Consider the following 24,536-nt stretch of genomic DNA (forward strand, 5'->3'; position numbering starts at 1 on the left):
GCTTTTACTCAATAAACAAAACGACCCTTTATCTTAAAACTTACGTAAAGTTACTTGTACCTAGAAAAAGCATTAGCCGCACCGTAATAAAACATACTTTTTGATTTCGTTTCCTTTGAAATTGAGTTAGGTTCTTAGGTTTAACTGTATTCATGAAGCCTATTGAGAGGAATACAGTAAAAACATTATTTCCTTCGTATTTGGGTACCTACGGTTCCTCATTCACTGTTAATACCCGGCAAAATACACAGAAACTGTAACTATAACGGATGAAAATAGATTTTACCTAGTAATAAAAAATATTCGAATATTCGAAACCTGAGCGGCCGAATATTCGAATATCAAAACAGGTCGAATATTCGACATATTCGAATATTCGAATATTCGAATTGCAAGCCCTATGGACGAGTGAATCACGGAAACGGATAGTACACAACATTTAAATAATGAACAGTGGCAAAAAAACAAACGAGTTGGAAATAAATAAATAACAGTAATTCATTAATATTATAAAATAATTACATTTTATGGAAATAAAATAAAAACCAAAAGAAATAATGGCGAAAGACTAAAATGTGAACGCGACCAATTGTGACATAAGTGTCGAGCAGTTGGCGCCATCTGTTACAACACAGCAAGGATTAAAACGCGTTAAGCAAAAACAACAAATATACGTGAGCCATAGTTCACGTGTTGGAAAGTTTTATAAGCGAAAATAATACATACTAACTACAATTACTAGAACTACGACAAAACATATTGATAATTAAATTAAGAACTACGTAAAACAATAAAAATGAGTTTGAATGGCAGTTGCGGAAGGGACAGAAAAAGATGGTAAGTACTTATACATACATGAATATTTAAATGCAGCTTGTCTCAAGTTTGAGGCATTCCTCGCTAAGCTGGTGTTCAAGCATGAATTTTTTTAGGGTTATTTTAAAACTGTTAATACTTTGCAGGTTCCTGATGGGAGGAGGAATGTTGTTCCAACATCGGCTGGCCGCGTAGCGAAAACTGCCCCGGAAGGCTGCCGATGCGTGCCTAGGAGTAAGAAGTCGGGTCGCAGACCGCCGACCCTCGCGTGGCCTGCTTATGGACAGCTTCTCGTACAGATAAATGGGTGTCTGACAGTTAATTACTCCAAAGAGTAAAGAAGCAAGGTGCAGCTTACGGCGGTGGTGCATTTTTAGAATATTGTGCTGATTAAGGAATGGTGACACATGGCCCCGCAAAGGAATGCAGAAGCAATAGCGAGCACACGCGTTCTGGATACGTTGTATAAGTCTCTTGGTTTTACAAAGAAGTCGTGGCCCAATTACCGCATCTACATAATTTAACTTTGATAATACAAGTGACTCTACTAACCTAATGCGCAGTGTTTCATTAATGAAAGGTCTGATTTTGTATAACACCTTGAGCTTATAAAAACAACTCCTAACTACATCAGCAGTATGCTTCTCAAAACGGAGACCATTGTCCATCATGAGACCCAGATTTCTAGCCTCATAAACTTGCTCAATGGGCTCTCCCAACAGTGTGACTCTCACAGAGGGTGTGATACGAGCCAGCTGATGATTGCTACCGAAGACTAGGTACTTGGTTTTGTTCGGATTGAGCAGCAGGCAGTTATCTGAAGCCCAGGAAGCTATGTTACGGAGATCAGTGTTGAGTTTGACTAAAGCATCGTCAACATCAGATGGCTTACATGAAATGTACACTTGAACATCATCTGCATAGATGTGGTACTTACAGTGAGTGATGCGTGAGCCAATGTCGGCAGAGTATAAGATATACAGGATAGGTCCGAGAATTGAGCCCTGGGGGACGCCCCTGGTTAAGTTAATTGGGTCAGAGGTTAAGTTGGAGCCACCACAGTTTATTTTTACAAGTTGACTGCGCATCCTGAGGTAACTTTCAAACCATCTTACAGTTTTGCTTTCGAATCCATAAAAACTTAGCTTAGACAGAAGTAGATCTATATTTAAGCAGTCAAAAGCCCTGGAAAAATCAAGTAAAACCAGCAGAGTGCACATTCCCTTATCTCGAGAGCACAATATACCATCGGTGACATCCAGCAAAGCTGTAGTTGTACTTCTACCCCTTCTGAAGCCCGACTGTAGATCCGGTAGAATATTGTTGGTCTCAAGATACTTTGTGAGCTGAAAACACACAGCCTTTATTGGCGTCACATTGTATAACGATATCCATAGGCTTGGAAATGCGTATTTTCCTCAGAGATCTGTCTGCATGCCGATGCCGCGGCGGAAACGGCGGGTAAACAGAAGACGATCCGTCTAGCCATCTGCGACCGTCGATACTGACGCGACATGTGCTTTTATCGTATTGTTTGTGTTATGGACACTGAAATGACTGACGTAGGAATTTGTTTTCGGCGTTAAAGTCTGAAGTTCAACGCGTGAGTCGAAGAAGGTTATGATTGTTATGAAGCATAATTCCTACAGTCGACATCTTCTAAGTCTATGAGAAGAATTTCTAAGACTTTTGATTTCTGACACGCAGTACAAATTCAGTTACCAGTAGCCAGGTTTCATCTTGTCTTATTTTCGAATATTATAAACATTACCTAGTGAAATGACTTGCTTACAATTTTTATACAGGTAAATTGTAGTATTTGCCACAACTGCCGCGGCGAAAAGGGCGGGGCGGTATAAGGCGATATAAGTTATAACCAGAAATTAGGTTCTAGTTTTTTTAACTTTCGAGAACCTCATCAATGGCCACTGGATCCCTAACGGATTTTTAAAAAATGACGCTTAGAGAATAACTCTTTCGACAAAATGTAAGAGGATAATCAGAACAAGGGGCCTAGCCAAGATGGCAATCGTTGATAGAAAACGCCAATCGAAACTTAAATAATGTATGGAAATGGAAATATAGTAAGAATAGAGTGCTCACTCCATACATCAGTTTTGATACCACAACGACTATTATTTTCGCAGTCGACATCTAGCATCGAGTAGCGGAATTATCAGTACCGCTACTTGATACTAGAATTCTCTAGTGTCGCAACTAACGAAAATTGTATTGAATAACAATTTACAACGAATATTAAAAGCAAAAGGAGTTATAGAGTTCCGGTTAATCCGGTTATAATATTAGCTGAAAATTGATGAGCATTAGACTTTTCGGTCGTCGGAACATCAATTGTCAAGTAGCAGTACTGATAATTCCGCTACTCGATGCTAGATGTCGACTACGAAAATAATAGTCGTTTTGATACTAAAACTGATGTATGGAGTGAGCACTATGTATTTTTTAGGGTTCCGTACCCAAAGGGTAAAACGGGACCCTATTACTAAGACTCCGCTGTCCGTCCGTCCGTCCGTCCGTCCGCCCGTCTGTCACCAGGCTGTATCTCACGAACCGTGATAGCTAGACAGTTGAAATTTTCACAGATGATGTATTTCTGTTGCCGCTATAACAACAAATACTAAAAAGTACGGAACCCTCGGTGGGCGAGTCCGACTCGCACTTGTCCGGTTTTTTCTCTATGGTGGCATCTGCTATTCCTATACATTTTTCATTTTAGTTTCACTTGTCGATGTAGGATTGTCATCTTGGCTAAGGTGAAATCAGGTGAGATTGTGGTCAAATGCGTAAGCATTTTAAATTTTATTTTTTTCCAAAAAAAAGAACGAATAGCCTCAGAAATGAGAAGAAAATTGAGTAGATATACCGAAACGGAATAAACATGAATGCTCAATGATTTTCGTTCTCCGGTTACATAAATATCCACGCCCAAAAGACGGCACTCAAATGTGACCGGCCACTCACATTTGATTAGCAACCGCAAGCCACCGCGAACGCTTCCTGGACGCTCCTTTTAGTTTACCAAGAATAAAATAAGGAACCGCTGTTAACCCAGGTCTAACAATACTCGGGCGGCCATCGGTCGTTGGTCCCGAGCTTCCTAGAAGCTAAGCGGACACGGTCTAAAATAACTGCCTCTTCCGAGTGAGTCATGCAGCGAGCCGCATCTGGACCGGTGCGTTGCTTTGCTTATTGTATGCATCTAGTGTTGAGATGCGTGCGCGCGAGCGATGTTCGGACTGCGCCAAAAACGAGAAAAACGGGCAAGCGCAGGTCGTTGTGTAAGAAATTGACTGATGACTGTACCGTTAAATTAAAACATTGTAAAAGATTTATATTTTATTTATCACATTTCGGCGTGATTTATATTCATATCCATGCCAAATTACAGTTTTCTAGCTGTCTGTAGCTATGCTGCAGACGGACGAATGGATATAACAAAAATATAAGGATGTACCTTGTTGAATACGGAACCCTCAAAAGCAAGATAGGTATTTATTAGGTATTCTGTTATTGTCTGAACATGCTTGTATGTTTAAAAAGAAATTTCAGACATCAAATATCCTGATTACCTTTCACGTATATTAGTGACGTTTTAAACATGGGGTGCGTTTGGACAACATTATGGACTTGGAAGTACCAGTTTGAAATGCAGTCGAATTAAAAGGAGGCGCTCAGACTTCAAAACTATGACTATCTCAGAAACACTTTCCTACGTGTCGGTCGACTAAAAAATCCTGTCCCACAGACTAAGTCAAATTAAATTAAACCTTATGGCAATGTCAGAAAGACTGAAATGGGTTATCTTGGTCAATACCTTTTTTTACACGTTCATTTGTAATAGCTTATTCGCAGAAAATATGAATCGGCAAAATGTATTTCAGTCTTCCAGATTCCTGACTTTCTGGGAGAATTTCAGATGATACCTACCCAAAGTATTTCAAGGACACGACCAGCAAATATGAATTTCAAAGAATTGTAAACGTGTAAAAAATATTAGTGTTTGCAAGATTTTCCTGTTTGTCGCAAAATAAATCGTTTATAAGACGGAATAGGAGATGGGAACCATTTATTACATTTTTATAGGGCCAATGGTGCCATTGTGGTTTTTCCCTGATATAACGTTTGTATTAAGTATTTAATAATGTCGGGAAAAGACCAGGCACAGTCCTATACGTTTACGGTCAAAATACAGTAACAGTCACTAGTCAGTTCCCTGAGAAATATGACCTCGGTCTCATTAAAGCTAGAGTGAATAGGCTATTACTGAACCGGTGAGCTTCATCTTAGGCTCTGTCTTCACTTTCCATCAAGTGTGACTAGAGCCAATCGCCGATCAGTTTATTATTAAAAAAATATATATCAAATATCTGACTGGTCGGTATTTTTTTAGGGTTCCGTACCCAAAGGGTAAAACGGGACCCTATTACTAAGACTCCGCTGTCCGTCCGTCCGTCCGTCTGTCACCAGGCTGTATCTCACGAACCGTGATAGCTAGACAGTTGAAATTTTCACAGATGATGTATTTTTGTTGCCGCTATAATAACAAATACTAAAAAGTACGGAACCCTCGGTGGGCGAGTCCGACTCGCACTTGTCCGGTTTTTTCTTAAATCATCTCAATTAAGAATGTAGTGATTGATGAATCAGGATACTTATAGTAAAATCAAAGCATTATGTTCAGAAACTGATTAATATTATATGTACAAGTAATAAAAAAGCTACACAGAAACAATAAAAAACCTAAAAGCAATAAAATTATAGATTATACATCCGTATTTCAGTTTTACGAGTAATAAATGTTTTGACATACCTACCTCCAATGTAAGTAATTGTTTAAGAGAGGGTATGTCATAGTTATAATAACCGTACAGTCGACGTCAAAGACTCCTTTGTAATAGCGAAAAATGGAAACATTTTTGAAGTCGTTCGACTGTACCTTTTTTTAAATTGTAACTAATATCGATAGGAATAAATTGGTTATTTCGATACACAAATTCGAAGAAACGGAACGAAATTCAAAAATATGTACATATCAAGTTGTATTTCCCGCTGTCAATATCACATTCGACTGGAGCTCGGCTCATCTCTGAAGAATCAAGTTTCCGCAACTAATCAAACGATACATACATAGAACATTGTTTTATCTACAGCGATTGCATCGTATCGCATCAGGCCGGCAATGCATCACTGCGCGTGAGTAACCGCTCCGAAATAGCCAAGTCCTTTGCAGGACAACAGTGACTCAGCTAGCGATCATTAGTCGTTCGTAGAACAGATAGCTGGTCTTCCTGTACAAGCTGCAACTTGACTGACTAGTTGTACACCTAATTACGTTGCAATAAGATTGACGAATGGACAGTTGACGGTATGTTACGAGTTACTACTAGCCAAATGGGTACTGCCGATGGGTTCAGCCAATGTTTTTAAGTCTTTTTGATTTCGAGTAAACTTCTCGGTCTTTTGTTTTTGTTGCATTGGCATTTTAATGATCGAAGCTGTTGTAGTTTAGATTTAATTGCTTTGGACAGATTAAAGATTGAAAGAGTGTATGAACCACTCGATAACAAACCTACAAATGAGTACTGCCGGATATTTTAGATATTATATTTAAAAAATAAAGAATACAATTAAAATGGCGGGCTATCAAACTTTAATTCAACCAAACAAGAATTAAAGTTTGATGGCCGAAAATGAATAATTGGATAATTTATACTTCAGTAAAATACCTATGCTTCAGTTTATTTTTACTTACAACAGGTATGGATATTATTGATCCTTTGTTTAGTGGAATAATAAATAGGAATTTGAGAACTACTATTATAGTAGTAAATAAATAAAAAATTAAAAACGATGCAAAAAATAAGCTTTGTTTTTTACCGCTAGCATTTTGTGCTCATGACATTTGGTTCAGGCATGCAAATCATAAATCATAACTGGTACTCGTAAAAACGCATGTGTATACATAGCGGTTCCCAGAAACTTCAGGCAACCCATCTTACTGAACCTATCTCAAACTAGTAAGGATGATGTGTGTTAGTTGCTCTTAAGCTTATGAGACTTTTTATATCTGATATCAGACTGCAGAAATGCCAACGGTCAAATATCAAGATGAGTCACCGCGGTGCGAAATGCCAGTTTCCTGTATCTTTTTGAAATGGAACGCTGCTCTATATAAACATCTCGAATAGGTCCCGTACCGTGTTTGTTTGTTTACGAAGTTTTTCTAGTGACGTGGAAGCGTAAACAGAGGGCTATTAGCTAATATTTCGAATCTAAATTCAGTATTTAACCAGAATAACGAAATTTCACCGAAAACAAATCTTTGGCGTGAACAGTACGGCGCCCTGTGCGACTCGCATGTATTTTTGGTACGCATTTTAAGAAAAGAAAAGGAAAAGAGTTTTAGAGGTTTACTAATCACATGGGCAGTGCCAGATTTACTGGTGATCAAGTGAATTATGGTTGTCAATGGACAGTTGTAAATACGTAAGTATTTAGGATGCGGTATTTGCAGTTGACAACTGAGGGGAGCAGATTGTAATCCGCTCCCCTGACATGTGACAACATTTCACGAATCAACGAGAGATTTGATTTTATAAACGAGAAGCAGGATTACCGAGTCATCGAAATTATATTTTTTAAATATAAAACGAAGGGGATTAGGATTTAAGAGAAGTGTATACTGTTTGTTCCTAACATAGTAGCGACATCTGGTTAAAGAAATGAAGAGTTTTGATTTCATACATACCTAGACAGCTAAAAATTATAACCCTTAATTTTATCTTTGACATAACCGCGCAGAAACACGAATTAGAAAGTAAATTTGCAGAATATGTATATGCGAACTATTTGTTATATTTTGAATGCATTGTTTTTGATTGTACATATTTCTACTTTACATTCGTAACTTAGCCCAATAATAAAACAAATAAAGCATCAGTAAAATAAATAAGTCGTATTAATTTACTTATCTGCAGTCAATGGCATTATATATTGCGGAAAGCAATCCAAATTGGATTCATCCTCGTATTTGTAAATAGCATAGTTCTATTAATACGTATAGCGGCGACTAGCACCATCTAGCGCGGTGTCCTCGTACTTTTTCTTACATTATGAAACGTTTCGTCAGTTGAAGGCTATGGATGATACAAATATATCAATGGGATTTAGATGGTAATCAAAAATCTTAATCACCGCCATTTGCGCTCCGGATTCCTTGCCATAAGGGAATTCAAAATAATCTAGTGTTCGTACAGATCAAAACTGCATAGTCGGTATTATCACTCAAATATTTCATTCGGTATCCTATTTATACATTTTGGTATGTTAATATTGAGTGACGGTTTCAATAAAAGCGATCATCCTATTAAAATACTATCATTGTAGTATAGACATTTCGATGTCTCTACGGTATGCTTTTGCTATTGAAATCATTAAAAAAAAATCTCTGGCCTAATTGTCTCGCTGCTGGACAAATGCCTCGATCACCAGCCGGCTATGTGCTTCTTTCTAGGCCGTCTCATCTTCCACTAACGCTTACGCCCATCTTGCACCGTCTTACACACTACACAGGCCTACCTATCAGCATGTATACAGCTAATATGACAAGCCCAGGCCCATTTGAACCTTGCATTTTATTCGTACTTCAACAATGAAAGTTAATGCACTTGTAGAGGGCATTATGATGTTCCTAATGTAATCGATCGTTTTAATACCTAATATACCTATACGTAATCAATTACATATTTAGAACATCTTCAAACCCACATACAGGAAGTGGAAGAGCCCTTAGGCCAGGCCGTGATTCTAAGAGTCTTAAAGTTCGATGACCACTGTTGTACAGCATAACCATACTATAGAGATCGGGTCTGCCATCTCGTGACCTGAATCGAAAGCAATTCACGCTGGCTCTATTTCGCATAGTAGGGTCTGCCATCTAGTGGCTTAAATCTAAAAATGGAAACTTGACATGATGCTTCGCGCCTACTAATCGGGGGCTCCTGTGCTGCCGTATACAGTTCATGCACGTTCCTATTTATATAGTGGGATATTTAAATGGTGGGCCATTTTATTAAGTTTGAGGAAAATAAATATGCGTAATACTATCAAAAAATAGAACGGTTATTGAATATCCATGTGGTCTGTTTGTACTGTTTGTAGAGCAATGATTGGCATCATTTTGAAAATTTCAAAGACAATAGAAAAAAACTCACCCATAGTGATGAATTTATCGAATCCGGCCATGTTCTTGACTCCGACGTAATCGTACAACGCTTGGTCATCTTGATTGAGTTCCCACGCGTTCTGAAAATAAGCATTCGGCTTATAACAAAAACAAGGTCGTCTTACACTGTATGCGATTTTACGACGAATAAATGATTTGGTAAGCATTTGAGTAAATAGTATATTCTAATATGTTGCAATCTAGGTGGTGAAGATAAATCCGTATACATATTCATATGACGTGGTGTCTTAAAATGTTACACAAAATTTAATTTATACATTTTTATTGTTCATCGGAAGATCAGCGCTGGAAGTCGCCAGCAACATGCTGAGATGAGGCCATTTCGTGGCACTTATATGTTCTACGTTTTTATAAAAATATTTCTAAATCATATTGTAAGATCTCCAGGTGGATTTTAGTACATACCTACCTATAATGTTTCTCTTATTTAAGCTACGACTGTGGCAGGAACACAGAATTTTAGCTTCACCATAACTTTACTGTCAATTGGGTTTTTCAAAATGAGATTCGTAAATAAAAACCCGCCTTAAACAAAGGTCAAATCATTTTTATTTTTTGCTCGTATTGTATCGTACTTCTAAGTATGATAGGATTACATACGCCACTCTCAGTAAGTATATTGATTGGCTTTAGTTAACAAAACCTTTACAGACATTTTATAATGTGTTATGGCAATTGGAGCCATATTTTCTGAGAGTGACTTTCTATTACTACATCTTATAAAACAAAGTCCCCCGCCGCGTCTGTCTGTTTGTGTGTTTGTATGTTCACGATAAACTCAAAAACTACTGAACGGATTTTCATGCGGTTTTCACCTATCAATATAGTGATATTTGAGGAAGGTATAGATGTATAATTTGTTAACCTGTGCGAAGCCGGGGCGGGTCGCTAGTTATACTTATGAATTAGTAAAACAAAACACCCAGATGTTTGACAATGTAACTAAAATAATTGACATGATGTTTGTCACTCCAGCTGTTATGAATAAGATCGGAGTGTGTCAACTAATGGGCCATAGTCGAGCATTAGGACATTACTCATACAAAATATAAAGCATTACTCACAGGATCTACTTCAATCTGTAAAGGTGTATATCTCGCGTCCGCCGGCAATCTCTGTACGTTTCCATTGTACATCTTGTTATTGTTACATTTCCACTCGTTCATTGGCGTCATTGGACTATTTCCTGCGCTTAATCTGTCACAATAGTTCTGATTGTAGTCCTCACGTACCGAGTTACTTGTATTACTGGCCAAGGGACTCCTCGCGGGGGATAACTTATCGCTCTGACTGTTCCAATACTGCTCTATGTCTATATGCCTAGGGTTCATATTGCCGATGTTATAATTGACTATAGGCGAGATGCCTCTAGGCGATGAACTCTCACTGAAAATATTAGGACTCCTTATAACTCTTAATGTATCTTGAGGCGTGCTTCCTTCGCTTATAGGGCCTCTGCCAGGCACTGGGGAGCTTGAAGTAGTCTGTATGACAGGTGACCTGTCTAACTCCGGCTTTCTGAATTGCTGTGGGATGCTAAGGGGGCCTATTCGATTGTGTATGTCGGGCTCTTCTCTGGCTAAGGCTGAGGTTTTCGGTTGTGCTTCGGCAGCCATTATGTGTTGAAGCTTTGACACTTGTGTTTCGACGAAGCTCCGGGGCCTAGGGGAGGTGGGAGGTTTGTTCCGGAGAGGTACCGGGTTGGACTGGGTTTCTACGGGGTAGTTAGTGGGGGTGTTGGATAGGTCCTCGCGGTCGAGGCTGTTCATGGTGTCGTTGTACGATATCATGTATTCCTCGTCTAAGCTTTGAGAGTCGTCGTCTTCGCAATCGTCGTAGTTGATTGGAGTGTCCGCGCCGGGGAAGAATTCGCATAACGCCGCCATTATTTCTACAACCTGGAATATGATATTTTTGAAAAAGCTTTTTAACTTGTGATAATAAAGATAGATTTATGAATTAAATAGCGAACATCTTTGGACCACAGAAAATACATATCATTAACAATCAGTCATATATTATTAAATTTAAAATACACCAAATTTTCTTTATAATTATTTTAATCATTTATTTTACGTTGTCTATGCAGGCATAGTCCCAGGGGACTCGAGGGTATAATAATTATATATATCAAACTAAAGTGACGCAGTCATATTTGCTCAAATTTTAAATGATACAGCCAAATGTGTTAAGGGCAGCTCACCTTAGCCATACTGGGTCTTTCCACTGGTTTCTTGTGCCAACACTGTGTCATAAGTTGCTCAATGGGTTCGGGACACCCCTGTATTAGATTTGGCCTTTGCCCTGAAAATCACATTAGAAAAAAAAATTGAATCCACGAAAATAAGTTTTTGACAAAAATTTCATATTTGGGACAAGCTTTTATCGCTGACTGTATTTCTTACCACAGGCAACTAATACTCATCGAGACAATTCTACAAACCCCAAACACAATTAGTTTACGTTGTTTTATCACAGATGGCCACCTCCTGTCTCCATCATCAGATCAGCTTGTTTTCATGACCACCTCCTGTCTCCATCATGAGATCAGCTCCATGTCATCATAATATTGCATTGTCATCCGATTTATATATGTACGCAAAATTTCAGCTCAATCGGAAATCGGGAAGTGGGTCAAATTTAGCTTCTAAGATTTGACCCACACTAACAGGGCAAGTTAAATAAAAACTTGTAAAAAAAAGATCAACATACAATCATTCCAATTTGAATACTAGTCTATTTAATTCCGAATGTACTATCCATTGGTAAGGTGGTAGGTACAGTTAGTGCCCCAACTTAAGTACCTACCCACGTCGCTATACTAGCTGTAGGTATAGAATAGTTGATAGTTATATTAGGGCAACAACTGTACTTGATCATATAATACGACGAGAGACAAACATTCTCAGTGTAGGTCTTTTATTTTAGCTTCACAATGCGTACAAAGAAGCGGCCATAGGGGCCAAATTCTTGCGAGACCCTATCGCGAAAAACGAAAATAAAAATTTCTTTATCTGACAAAACTTCCGTGAGACACAGACATATTAAATATATTAAAAACGGGTCACTCACGTATTTTAAGTCGAAAAACGCTCGACGTTTCACTCCGTACCGAGGAGTGTCATGAGGAGCTTGCGTTTACGGTGACGGCCCGGCGCAGACTGCGCGCCGCAGCTCTCCGCGCCCGTGCACGAGGCGCGGGCGCCGGTGGCGGCAGGGGGGGCGAGAAACTACCCTCATTTATGGCATTATTGTCAAATGATGGGTTGCAGACAACACTCATTCATTGTGGTCGTGAGTGACCCGTTTTTAATATATTTAATATTTCTTTATCTGCTTTTCAATCGCTCGAATATGCAAGAGCGATAGATAGGGATAACGATATTTCGGTTTTCGTGTATCGTATATTAGGTCCTTAGGCTTACCTGTTCTTGATGCATTCTATGATGATGATATCATGCGGTTGTAACATGGTTACAAATATGTTGTGAATTAAAAAAAAAGTACCCTTTATCCATTTGCATTTATAAAAACAAAAAATGTGTTTTAGTAGGATTTAAAGTCAAGAATGAAAGCATAAACAACCAGTTTAGTTTCTGTCTTAAACAAGTTCATAATATATAGTTAGCACATAAAACATTACCTAAATGTACTGCCCACATAATTTGAAATGCTGAACCACCTTCTTCGAAAGGCTTTCTTCTAGATAACACCTCCCATAGAATAATACCCCATGAGAAGACATCACATTTTTCTGTGTAGTTTGAGCCCTCAAATACCTAGAACAGAAACAAACAATATCGTTAATATCGGAGCATTTTACACTGCAACAGTAAGTACAATTAGCCCCCTATTCATAAACGCTCTACAAACCTGAATTAGCTAATAATCGTTAGTCCTTATCTGTCATTTTGACTTATGTATTTGTACTTGAAAGGGATAAACATAATTTAACTAAATCAGTCCCGTAAAGTTTTATGAATAAGGGGGTTAGTCTAGAAACAGTTATACACATTGTGCATGAAAATCTCCCTGATTTTCATACACAACTTGTGTTCACTCATTCGCTGCAGCACTGCATAAATGCCACAGTAAGTATTAACATTTTGCATTGCATGCACAGTGCATCATTGTGAAACTTGTCAGAATGCATAAAGGTTGATATTGAGCATGTCAGTTAACATCCTTGGCAGTCAAAGTGTTAACAATTTCTATGTAGATCAAGTAACAGACAGAGTATAAAAGTAAAAATAACTGGGAGACCAAGCTTTGCTCGGAAAACATCCAAAAACTCACTAATGCGCGTTTTCACAGAGATAAGACCGACCGCTAGATCGATTTTTCGCCCCCGAAAACCCCCATATAGCAAAATTCGTGGAAATCATTAGAGCCATTTCCGAGATCCCCAAAATATATAAATAAATATACAAGCAATGCTTGTTTAAAGGTATAAGATAATACAAACTTACTTCCGGAGCCATCCATGCCGCACTGCCTTTATTATTAGTCATGTATGTAGCTTTGTCTGCAGCAGTTCCGAAGTCACAAATCTTCAGGCACTGCCCACCGCCCACCAGCAGCAGGTTCGGGGGCTTTAAATCTCTGTGTATTAAAGGCTTCGGCTTCATTGAGTGGAGATATGCAACACCCTGGAATTAAAATAGGAATTTATTGTAATTATTCTAATATATGGATTTCAATGCTTACAGGAGATATAAATTAGGCTCTTTTACAGTAACATACTATTTGCCATAGCATTTTAAATATTGTCAAGCCAAGGGTGGTATTCCACAGTGGCAGATTTGCCCTAAGGCCCAGTAGGCCCGGGCCTAGGGCGGCAAGATATATTAGGGGTGGCAAATTGTGACAAAAAATTCGCTATTGTTGTAGTCACTATGATGGGAGCTGAGAAAGGACCGGCTACAGGGCCTGTGGCTCAGGGCGGCAAAAACTGCAAATCCACCACTAGTATTCCAATCTGTCCAATATCTTGGTCCAATGTGTCTTTGCATCTTACATTTTGCTTAATGAGAGAGTGAGACGCAATGCACAGTGGACAAAGAAATTGTACAGGTGGAATACCACCCTAATAGATATTATCAGTACATATAGTATCAGTACAATTATAAGCAACAAACTATAACGGTTAATATTTACCTCTGCACACTGCCGAGCCCAACTCATAGCATGAGCAGCAGTGTATTTAGGCTTCGGGCGGTTGTGTAGGACGTTATAAAGGGAGCCCCCCTCTGCATATTCCATCACCAGACATACATTTGTGCCCTGTGTACACGCCCCATAAAGCCGCACGATGTTCGGGTGCGACACACGCGACAACTGTCGCACTTCTATCGCGAATTCACGTTTCTCAGCCTCTGAGTTGATATGCTTCACAGCCACGAATGTGTTCCGCCATAGACCCTTCCACACAACACCGAACGCCCCCTTTCCTACGACCTGTTGACAAACCGATTATATCACCGCACTGTTAACAACAACAACAATAAATACATATGTTTGTTTAGCCATATTTACCTGTAACTCTTCTATCTCACTGTAATTTATCTCTTCTACAAATGTTAACGTCTGCTGTACGACAGGCGAATCTTGCGGATTGGAAGCCATGGGTACACTAAATATCACATTATCAAGTTGACTAGTTCTTACAAATATTGCTAATTTAAAAGACTTATTTAAAATTACTTATCATTAGGTAAAAATGGTTGGTTATATCAATTTTCTCAGTATTGTTTGGCAGAGAATAGCAACTGCGACAGGGCCGCCATATTTGAAACTGAAGAAGAAATGTCACGTCAGTAGTGTTGTCCTCAATCGTTTATACAGAATACCGATTTTTAGCAAGAAAGCTCGAATATACAGTAAATTGTATTATTATAGTTCTACTCAGTTTTACTTAAATGAAAACGGTGATTATATTGTTTATTGTTTATTGTGTACTGCATTTCCATGTTGTTACATAAAGGTGTTACAATAATTTCCAGTACAGTGACACGGACCCTGTAAGGGCAAAATACCTTACCGGTACCTTTTATGTAATAAAATTAAATGTATTTACTTACAAATACATACCTCTTACAGACTACTCCAATCAAAGGGATTATTTTGGCCAGATCTGCTTGATAATGAGCTTTTGCTTGGACTAAGATTCATGTGCTCCTTTAAACAGTTTGTTGCTTCTTTACACTTAAAAGTTACAGCAACATCGTAAGGGGTCTCACCCCTGTGGTTTTTTGCAAAAACATCGGCACCAAGATCGATTAAGACATGAATGAGCTTGCAGTTATTGCTCATGGCAGCGAAATGTAACACTGATCGACCACCTGGTACATTAGGATCGTTAATCAAGGCTCCTTTTTCAAGGAGCAAAGCAAGAAGTTCAGTCTCTTCTGGTGTTGGAATACACATCATGGTAAATTCTGAAATAATCAGTCCAGCAAATCATTTTGGGTGCTTCTCAATCAATATAATAATTTTCCAAGGATCATGACCAATTTACAAGAGAACATTGCTATACTAGCGACTTTTAAAAAAACTATTATTTGTCCTTCCCTGGCACTTTATCTAACTATCTCCATAGATAGATGCCAAGTTGCATCTTAATCGGTTCAGCACTTTTATAAGCGTAAAGAAGATAACAGACAGACGAGAAAGTTACATTTTAGTAGGGATGAAAAATATGGGTAATCCTTACGTAAAAATAATCCTGTGCTCAGAGGTTTTACCCGAGGTAAAATGACAGCTCCGTAGCTAAATAATAGTTTTGCAACTTCCACAGACGGCCTGAAATTAGTAATTAACAATTTTTTCACCTCAGCACTCGAACAAGCAATGAAAAATTCTTATTCTTAGATTTTTCATAATTGTTAGTTGTTCGATTAGTTAGATTATTAAGTAAACCGTGCGCATATGCTGCATTCAAAAACAATAATATCAGGTCTTTTTGTATGGACATTTTCATATAAGAAAATCATTTTCAAGACAATCAAGACCTTGGCTAGACAACACTACCTCCATTGTGTCTAGGGTTGCCACGAGTAGGATACCATAGTACAATACTTTATTTATAAATTTTATCATGTATACTTTTTTTGTAAGGCCCTAGTTGTGGCCTCGGAGGATTATAAAAAAAAACTGACCTCCTCATGACGCATATCTGAAGTGGGGTCAGACCGACATTATCCATTACAGTTGTACTCGCTCCTGCTTCAAGCAGCATTTTGATAGCCCTAATGTTTCCATCTTGCACTGCAAAATGCAGTGCAGTTCTACCGATCGGATCCCTTAGATTTACGTCCACACCCTCACTAAAAAAAAATAAAAAAAAATCATGCCAATTAATTGTTAAAATCAGCCATTTTGAAACATAGGTAACAGTAACAGTGTGCTACTACAAAGGGAGGTTCACGCTCTATGACGTCACACCGTCAGTTTTTATTTGGGTCCCGTAGTCAACTATAGCAACCCTTATAAGAGCGCTCTTACAAGAAAAGTCGAAATAATGCAAAATTGATGATACTAGTCGACGAAATTCAGGACTTTGCGCTCATTATTAGAAACAATGAGTACTTGTTCCAGTAAAAGCGTCTTCTTATCTTTATAAATATCGTTGTAAATATTAGAAAAAGGACTTATTAAATTAGTAATGATTTTTTTTCTGATGGTCGTTTCCGAAAAACCCCGTGAAGCACTGAATGGCGAGATCTTATTTGGAAATGTTGAGAATTTTACTCTGCTAAACCTGGCTATTTTGTATTACTAATACCCTGTACTTTAGGCATATCAAACTATATTTTTCCTACATACCTTTGAGAAAGAGAAAATCAAAGTAAAACGAACTCGATTTTCTCTCCGAAACAAGTGTCAATTCCTACGAAAATCTACTTAATATCGAAGTCATTTTCATACTCAAGCAATCTGCAACGTTTGCTTATACTGTTGGTATACATTAGTGTTTATGAAATTCTACTATAATTTTTTGGCAATTTTTTGAAAACTACTCTATATTACCGATGACGCGCGCTGCGCCAGCTCAGTGCCGCGGCAGAGCTTGTAGAGGCAGGACGTGTGTCGGTCGGCTCCGCACATTTTCAACGGCGACGACGAGGTTTTTTATCATTGTGTGCGGCGGGCGCCGTGTAAAACGCTATACTGTGTGCGTGTAAACCGCAACGAGAGACTTTGATCCTAGCACTGTTTTTATAGTATTATAATTTATAATGGTACAGTTTAATAAACTACCGGACAGGATTAAAAATATTTGAAACGACCTGACATTCTATATGTATTTATTTGACTCAAGATAGTACTCAGGGTCTGATGATGGAGCCGGAAGGTGGTCAAAGGTACCAATCAACCATGCAACTAAACCACTTCGTGTTTAGGCTCGTTTTATTCATCTCAACAAGATCTTTGACACAAGATAGTACTCAGGGTCTGATGATGGAGCCGGAAGGTGGTCAGCGGTACCAATCAACCATGCAACTAAACCACTTCGTGTTTGGGCTCGTTTGATTCGGCTCAACAAGATCTTTGACTTAAGATAGTACTCAGGGTCTGATGATGGAGCCGGAAGGTGGTCACCGGTACCAATCAACCATGCAACTAAACCACTTCGTGTTTAGGCTCGTTTGATTCGTCTCAACAAGACCTTAGACACAAGATAGTACTCAGGATCTGATGATGGAGCTGGAAGGTGGCCACGGGTACCAGTCTACCATGTAACTGAACCACTTCGTGTTTGGGCTCGTTTGATTTGTCGCAACAAGATCTTTGACACAAGGTAGTACTGAGGGTCTGATGATGGATCCGGAAGGTGGTGACCGGTACCAATCAACCATGCAACTAAACCACTTCGTGTTTGGCTTCGTTCGATTCGTCGCAACAAAATCTTTGACACAAGTTAGTACTCAGGGTCTGATGATGGAGCTGGACTGTGGCCACGGGTACCAGTCTACCATGTAACTGAACCACTTCGTGTTTGGGCTCGTTTGATTTGTCGCAACAAGATCTTTGACACAAGGTAGTACTGAGGGTCTGATGATGGATCCGGAAGGTGGTCACCGGTACCAATCAACCATGCAACTAAACCACTTCGTGTTTGGCTTCGTTCGATTCGTCGCAACAAGATCTTTGACACAAGTTAGTACTCAGGGTCTGATGATGGAGCTGGACTGTGGCCACGGGTACCAGTCTACCATGTAACTGAACCACTTCGTGTTTGGGCTCGTTTGATTCCTCGCAATAAGATGTTTGAGACAAGATACTACTCAGGTACCCGTCGCCACCTTCGCGCTCCATCATCAGACCCTGAGTACTACCTTGTGTCAAAGATCTTGTTGAGATGAATAAAACGTGCCTAAACACGAAATGGTTTAGTTGCATGGTTGATTGGTACCGGTGACCACCTTCCGGCTCCAACATCAGACCCTGAGTACTATCTTGTGTCAAAGATCTTGTTGAAACGAATAAAACGAGCCTAAACACGAAGTGGTTTAGTTGCATGGTTGATTGGTACCGGTGACCACCTTCCAGCTCCATCATCAGACTCTGAGTATCACCTAGTGTCAAAGATCTTGTTGAGACGAATCAAACGATCCTAAACACGATGTGGTTTAGTTGCATGGTTGATTGGTAATGGTACCTTCCAGCTCCATCATCAGACCCTGAGTACTGTCTTGTCTCAAAGATCTTGTTGAGACGAATCAAACGAGCCCAAACACGAAGTTGTTTAGTTACATGATAGACTGGTACCCGTGGCCACCTTCCAGCTCCATCATCAGACCCTGTGTATCTTCAGTGTCAAAGATCTTGTTGAGACGAATCAAACGAGCCTAATCATGTTACTACATGGTTGATTGGTATCCGTGACCACCTTAATCATCATCAGATCCTCAGTACCAGTTCGTTTTTAAACCCTCGTTGATACAAACTTTACAACCTATAGGTACCAAATGCAATGACGAAACATGTAAATAAGCGAGTAGGTACCTATAATTTCTTTCGAGTAATATACCTTCATAAGTACGAGTATGGGGCTATTCATAAATTACGTCGTTTCAAATGGGAGGAGTGGGGGGAGGGGGGTCTGGACATCGGATGATGGTAACATGACGTAGGAGGAAACAGATTCATCCGAAGCTTGATTTTTGGATGATTTGAGGGGTGGGGGGGGGGGGGGTCAAAAATCGTCAAAAACAGATGACGTAATTTATGAACAGCCCCTATGTACATTTGCACTGCATTTAGTATTTTCGTACTTACCAAATAACAGTTTTAGAACTTTAAAAGTTAAGTACAGTTAGTGTTGTTATGGTTGATTTCAATATGCTTCGCGAAGGATCAAGAATGTTTAATCCATCATTGTAGTGCGAGTGTGGTAGAAGGGATCGGCGTACTGAGCTCGCACGGCCTGCCGCAGCGCGTAAAATACCTAAACTCGCTCAACGCCGAAATGTAATAGCGCTCTTAATACATATAGTGCGAACTGTAATGCTGTGTAAATATATTGTAATAAATAATAAATAATAAAGTCGGACTCGCGCATGAAGGGTCAAAAAAATCACGATTGTTGTATGGGAGCCCCACTTAAATATTTATTTTATTTTTAGTATTTGTTGTTATAGCGGCAACAGAAATACATCTGTGAAAATTTCAACTGTCTAGGTCAACTATCACGGTTCATGAGATACAGCCTGGTGAGAGACAGACGGACGGATAGACGGATAGCGGAGTCTTAGTAATAGGGTCCCGTTCCCGTTTTTACCCTTTCGATACGGAACCCTAATAAAAAGGAAATAACTTAAAGTTAGAATTTCGCCCTTCCCAGGCGATGACTTTTATTTTATTTTTTTCTATGTGGCTGCCATTCCTCAACCCACCAACGGAGCGGCAGTTGACGTCCGTGACAGTTCATCATATATAGCCGTTAACTAATATATACGAGTTATCGCCCGGGAGGTGATTGGTCGTGGAAATTTGTTCCTGACTCGCGGTCTATAATGTATGTTTTATCCCTTTCTAACAAAAATAAAAACCTACTCCAATTAAAGGAAAATAATTTTGTGATACTTACCTGATTCTTTCGGATGAACGATGATGTTGATGAAATGGATATTTTGCCTGTGTCATTCTATAGAACTTGCTAACTATGTAAACAAACCGCCATATTGAAATTGTCTCTGAATGATGAATTATTCGTTTTAAGCCAGGATGCCGACGTGTTCGCCGATGGCTGGCACACTTTGATTAGTAAAATACACTCATTATGTAATGAATTCATTTAAAATTTAAATATGCATTAGATCTAATGTTACATTAAATGTATTGTTAAATACTGTTGTTAGCATTATAGGCGCTTTGGTATTACTGTAAGCTTATAATTGTAATTAAATAAATAAATAAATATAAAATCTTTGAAAGCTCGAAAGAGGTTTGATCAACATTTTAGGCTGCTATTTAACTGATCACCAGATTTAGTAAAATTTAATACCAAAAAAATCTATTTTACCACCCTAAAATCATGAATGATCACCAAAATTATAACACCATTTTAATGTGAAATGATTACCAATTTTATTAAATTTTACTATCCTTTTAAAGGAAATGACACCAAAATAATCATTATTAACCCAAAAATAGTCAATGATTACCAAATTTCAATCCCCATTTTAATGTGAAATGATAACCAAATTTTTACATCTTGCTATCCTATTAAAGAAAATGACACCAAAATAATCATTGTAAACCCAAAAATAGTAAATGCCCACCAAAATTAGAACTCCATTTTAATGTAACATGATAACCAAATTTTTAAATCTTGCTATCCTATTAAAGCAAATGGCTCCAAAATAATCATTGTAAACGCAAAAATAGTAAATGATCACAAAATTGTAACCACATTTTAATTAAAAATGTGCAATCATTTAATATATCGTTATCCTATTCAATTAATTAATCCACTTCGTCACCTTTTTCTAGTAGCATTTTATTTCTGTAACAGTCGCAGTTCTAACCTAACCTAACCCACTTTTCTAGTAGCATTTTATTTCTGTAAGGGTCGCAGTTCAAACCTAACCTAACCCACTTTTCTAGTAGCATTTCTTTTCTGCAAGGGTCGCAGTTCAAACCTAACCTAACCCACTTTTCTAGTAGCATTTCGTTTCTGTATGGGTCGCAGTTCAAACCTAACCTTACCCACTTTTCTAGTAGCATTTCTTTTCTGTGAGGGTCGCAGTTCAAACCTAACCTAACCCACTTTTCTAGTAGCGTTTCGTATCTGTATGGGTAGCAGTTGAAACTTAACCTAACCTACTTTTCTAGTACCATTTCGTTTCTGTAAGGGTCGCAGTGCTAACCTAACCTAACCCACTTAACTGATAGCAGTTTTACTTACTTTTCTAGTAGCATAACGAAATGCTACTAGAAAAGTAGATTAGGTTAGGTAGGTATGCGGTGCGGGCTACGGGGGGTTGAGCGGGAGGGGCTAGTAATTTTGGCATCAGTTTACTTTATTTGGTAATACTTATGTATAAATTTTTTGGTAATCATAGTGGTTTATTTAGGTGAAAATATCGCATTAATTTGGTCTTCAAGATTTGGTGATCATTAATGATTTTTGGTGATCATTCAATATATTTGGTATTTGAATACAATTTGAAGTGCAGTCGTATTTAAAGTGGTGGTACTTTTGTATTTTTAGGCCTTATTTTTTTGGTGTTCAGTAATTTTTTTTGGTAAGCATGATTTTTTTATTTAGGATACCAAAGTATTTTTTGGTGGTCATTATATTTGTAGCCAACATTTTATAGGGAATTTAGTTACCTACTAATCGATAATAAAGTTAAAAAAATATGAAATATGATATGAGAAAAGAGTAAGTTAATAAAGGGTTAGGTGATCACCTGATTAACTTTTCAATTAGATCATTGTCACCAAGATCACAAGCTAAAATTAGATCGTTATCAGATAGGAGGAAATGGACAGCTTTCTCCCGTTCAGGATCCGATATTCCTTCGATCTGAGTTCTGTGTTTTTTAACCGTCGTGAAATAGCCCTCGGAAGTGTCCGAGTGGAGTGAGGTCCAGCTAAAGTAGTGATCAAAAGAGTAATCTGATTCTTCTCCGGAAGCTAAAAATTAGAAACAATTGAAATCAATTGAAAGATCATAGAAAAAGATCAAAGTAGAAAAAAAATCCGTTTCTTCCTGTATTTAATTCGTTCGTTGAAGAAATGGATTCTAAATTAATAAATAACACAGAATAATACAGTCAGTAACATTTTATTCTGTGGGACTAGGTATATTCTTAAATAGGTATTTACTGACATCAACAATCTTCATGAAACTGGGGTTCGGTGAAATGTGTAATGTTTCTGCGTAGAAAAATATTTAGGCATCTTAATTGCGGCATAAAGTTGAGAAAGGCACATTAAGTAATCGAAGGAAGTTTGCGTCTTTAGCTTTATTTTTCTATAGGATATTATTATTGGTGTGAACGAGAATTTCCTGCGGCGCTGATGTGTGCCAGTGAAATTGGTCTGTCTTTACTCGATGCATCAAAAGACTGCCTCAGTATACGGTAGTGGCTATATGTCACTAAATTCCCTCCCCGTTCCAACCGAAGCCTCTTGTGAAGTTTAATAAGTTCTGCAATGTGGTCAGGTAACACTCGATCAGAATACAATTTAGCCAGCAGCGATTGAAATAAATCTTTACATAAACGTTTCAGAAACATTTTGGAATAGTTAGTCACTAAACAAATTAATTCATACGTTGATCGTGATTGGTCTGGGCCATCTTGGATATAAGGATCAGTAGCAGATGTGCATGCGTCCAGTTGAGTCGAACTTTCAAGATCCCGCTTATTGTTACTGAATGTTATATCAATTTCTTCATTCATATTAACATGAGAGATTAGACTACTCTAAAACTGGTTTAGCTTAAAATAAGTTTCATTTATTTTACCTAATAGCTAAACAAGGAAATCATTCATAATAATATGACACTGACATCAACTGACATGAATACTCGTATTAATCATAAAATAGTAGCAAAGAAGTACGGCAGGTTAGCGTCTATCACTATGAAGGTGTATTAGTAGTATTAATACCATTACTCCTTTTTTAGGCTTCCGATGACTGCGACTAATATAATAATAATATATTATATTATACTACTTCTAGTAATTATTATATTCCGCGACTGCGACAGTCGCCTGGTAGACAGCCGTGCAGTATGAGCCTTACGGGTAGCATAACTGCTAACTGCTGTGTACATATCATGCTGCTTCGTGATGTACAGTCACCTGCAATATTATGTTACACAACATAGGCCGCAAAAATATCTGACACGATCTTGTTCGTAGAGCCATAAGAGTGTGTGACATATTTTTGCGGCCTTCGAAGAGTAACATATTATTGCAGGTGACTGTACCTACATATCTCACTCTAATGTACAATGAGCAGGTTGTATAGGATGTTATGACATTAAAGTAATTATTGTCACAAAGCTCAGTTTGATACCTTAAGGCGACGGTAGCGGTGGGTAAAATATCAGATTCTGTCAATTTACCCCATTTCACACACAAGCGCACTTCACGCACACTACCTCACTTTACTGGGACAGGTCAGTGACCCATCATGTTTTTTTAAGATTGGACTTTTAGTTTAGTATTGACCACTAGCCTCCTTTGAGGGTAAAAGCATTCCATTTAAAGATGAAAGAGAAACAATGCATTTAATCTTGCTTTCCTTGTCTGTTCATGTCACACGTGACGTACCTATTTAATTCATTTGATTGTTGACTGTTTTACTACCTACTATTGCTTTGTCGAGATACGCGTTTTGTACAATTAAAGCGAATAAAACAAGATGTCATTAAGTCAGATGTAAAATGTTATTTACTACTCTATACGGTTTTTCATAAGGTGCAAAATCCATTCAATAGGAATTTAAATAAATAAAGTTTCAGCAGGGTGGCAATTCCATTTTGGCGGATAAAGCGAAACAGAATAGTTCTATCGAACGTGCTTACAAATTTTCACGAGAATCAGTTGAGAAATGTGATCTGCAAAGGAGAACATACAAAAGCATTTTTGCCCAAGCTGAAACGGAGACCTTTGCTAACGCTCGGCCAATGATGGTTTAGGTACACCTATAAAAAATGATTGTCCCTGCTGTAATTTTAATATCTTTATATTTCAACCGGTATAGTTTTACCTTCAAAAATAATCGGTATCGCTAAACAATAGCGGTACCTTACTTATACGTTCACGAAATCGGTATCTGCAATCTGCATAACTTGATTGTTAGTAAACTAACCTGGAAAATAATGTCAAAATCACCGAAACATTTATGTACAGTCACCTGCAATAATATGTTACGTCATTAGCGCCAACTTTGCCTCCAGGGAAACTTTGCCCAAAACGACAATTTTAAA

At 38.2% G+C, this 24,536-nt stretch overlaps 2 protein-coding genes across 2 annotated transcripts in view; both read right to left on the minus strand.

Annotated features, from left to right (window-relative positions):
- LOC134797658 (mitogen-activated protein kinase kinase kinase 7-like) overlaps window positions 1–14,881 on the minus strand; it is a 34,686-nt gene extending 19,805 nt beyond the window's left edge. The window contains exons 1-7 of the mRNA XM_063770000.1: window positions 14,618–14,881; window positions 14,240–14,539; window positions 13,552–13,731; window positions 12,726–12,861; window positions 11,286–11,386; window positions 10,147–10,980; window positions 9,051–9,141 (exon numbers count right to left, since the gene is read on the minus strand). Coding sequence (XP_063626070.1) covers window positions 9,051–9,141; window positions 10,147–10,980; window positions 11,286–11,386; window positions 12,726–12,861; window positions 13,552–13,731; window positions 14,240–14,539; window positions 14,618–14,707 — 1,732 coding nt within the window. The 5' untranslated portion in view covers window positions 14,708–14,881. The remainder of the gene's footprint in view (window positions 1–9,050; window positions 9,142–10,146; window positions 10,981–11,285; window positions 11,387–12,725; window positions 12,862–13,551; window positions 13,732–14,239; window positions 14,540–14,617) is intronic.
- A 294-nt stretch (window positions 14,882–15,175) lies between these two features.
- Window positions 15,176–22,895, minus strand: LOC134797336 (putative ankyrin repeat protein RF_0381). Its single transcript, XM_063769557.1, has 5 exons — window positions 22,871–22,895; window positions 22,003–22,228; window positions 16,240–16,407; window positions 15,795–15,883; window positions 15,176–15,519 (listed from the first exon to the last, which is right to left on the minus strand). Exons 1-5 carry the CDS (start codon window positions 22,893–22,895, stop codon window positions 15,176–15,178), a joined length of 852 nt encoding a protein of 283 aa, XP_063625627.1.
- Window positions 22,896–24,536: the final 1,641 nt, after the last annotated feature.

Source organism: Cydia splendana, chromosome 15 (genome assembly GCF_910591565.1).
Source record: "Cydia splendana chromosome 15, ilCydSple1.2, whole genome shotgun sequence".
Taxonomy (NCBI): Eukaryota; Metazoa; Arthropoda; class Insecta; order Lepidoptera; family Tortricidae; genus Cydia; species Cydia splendana.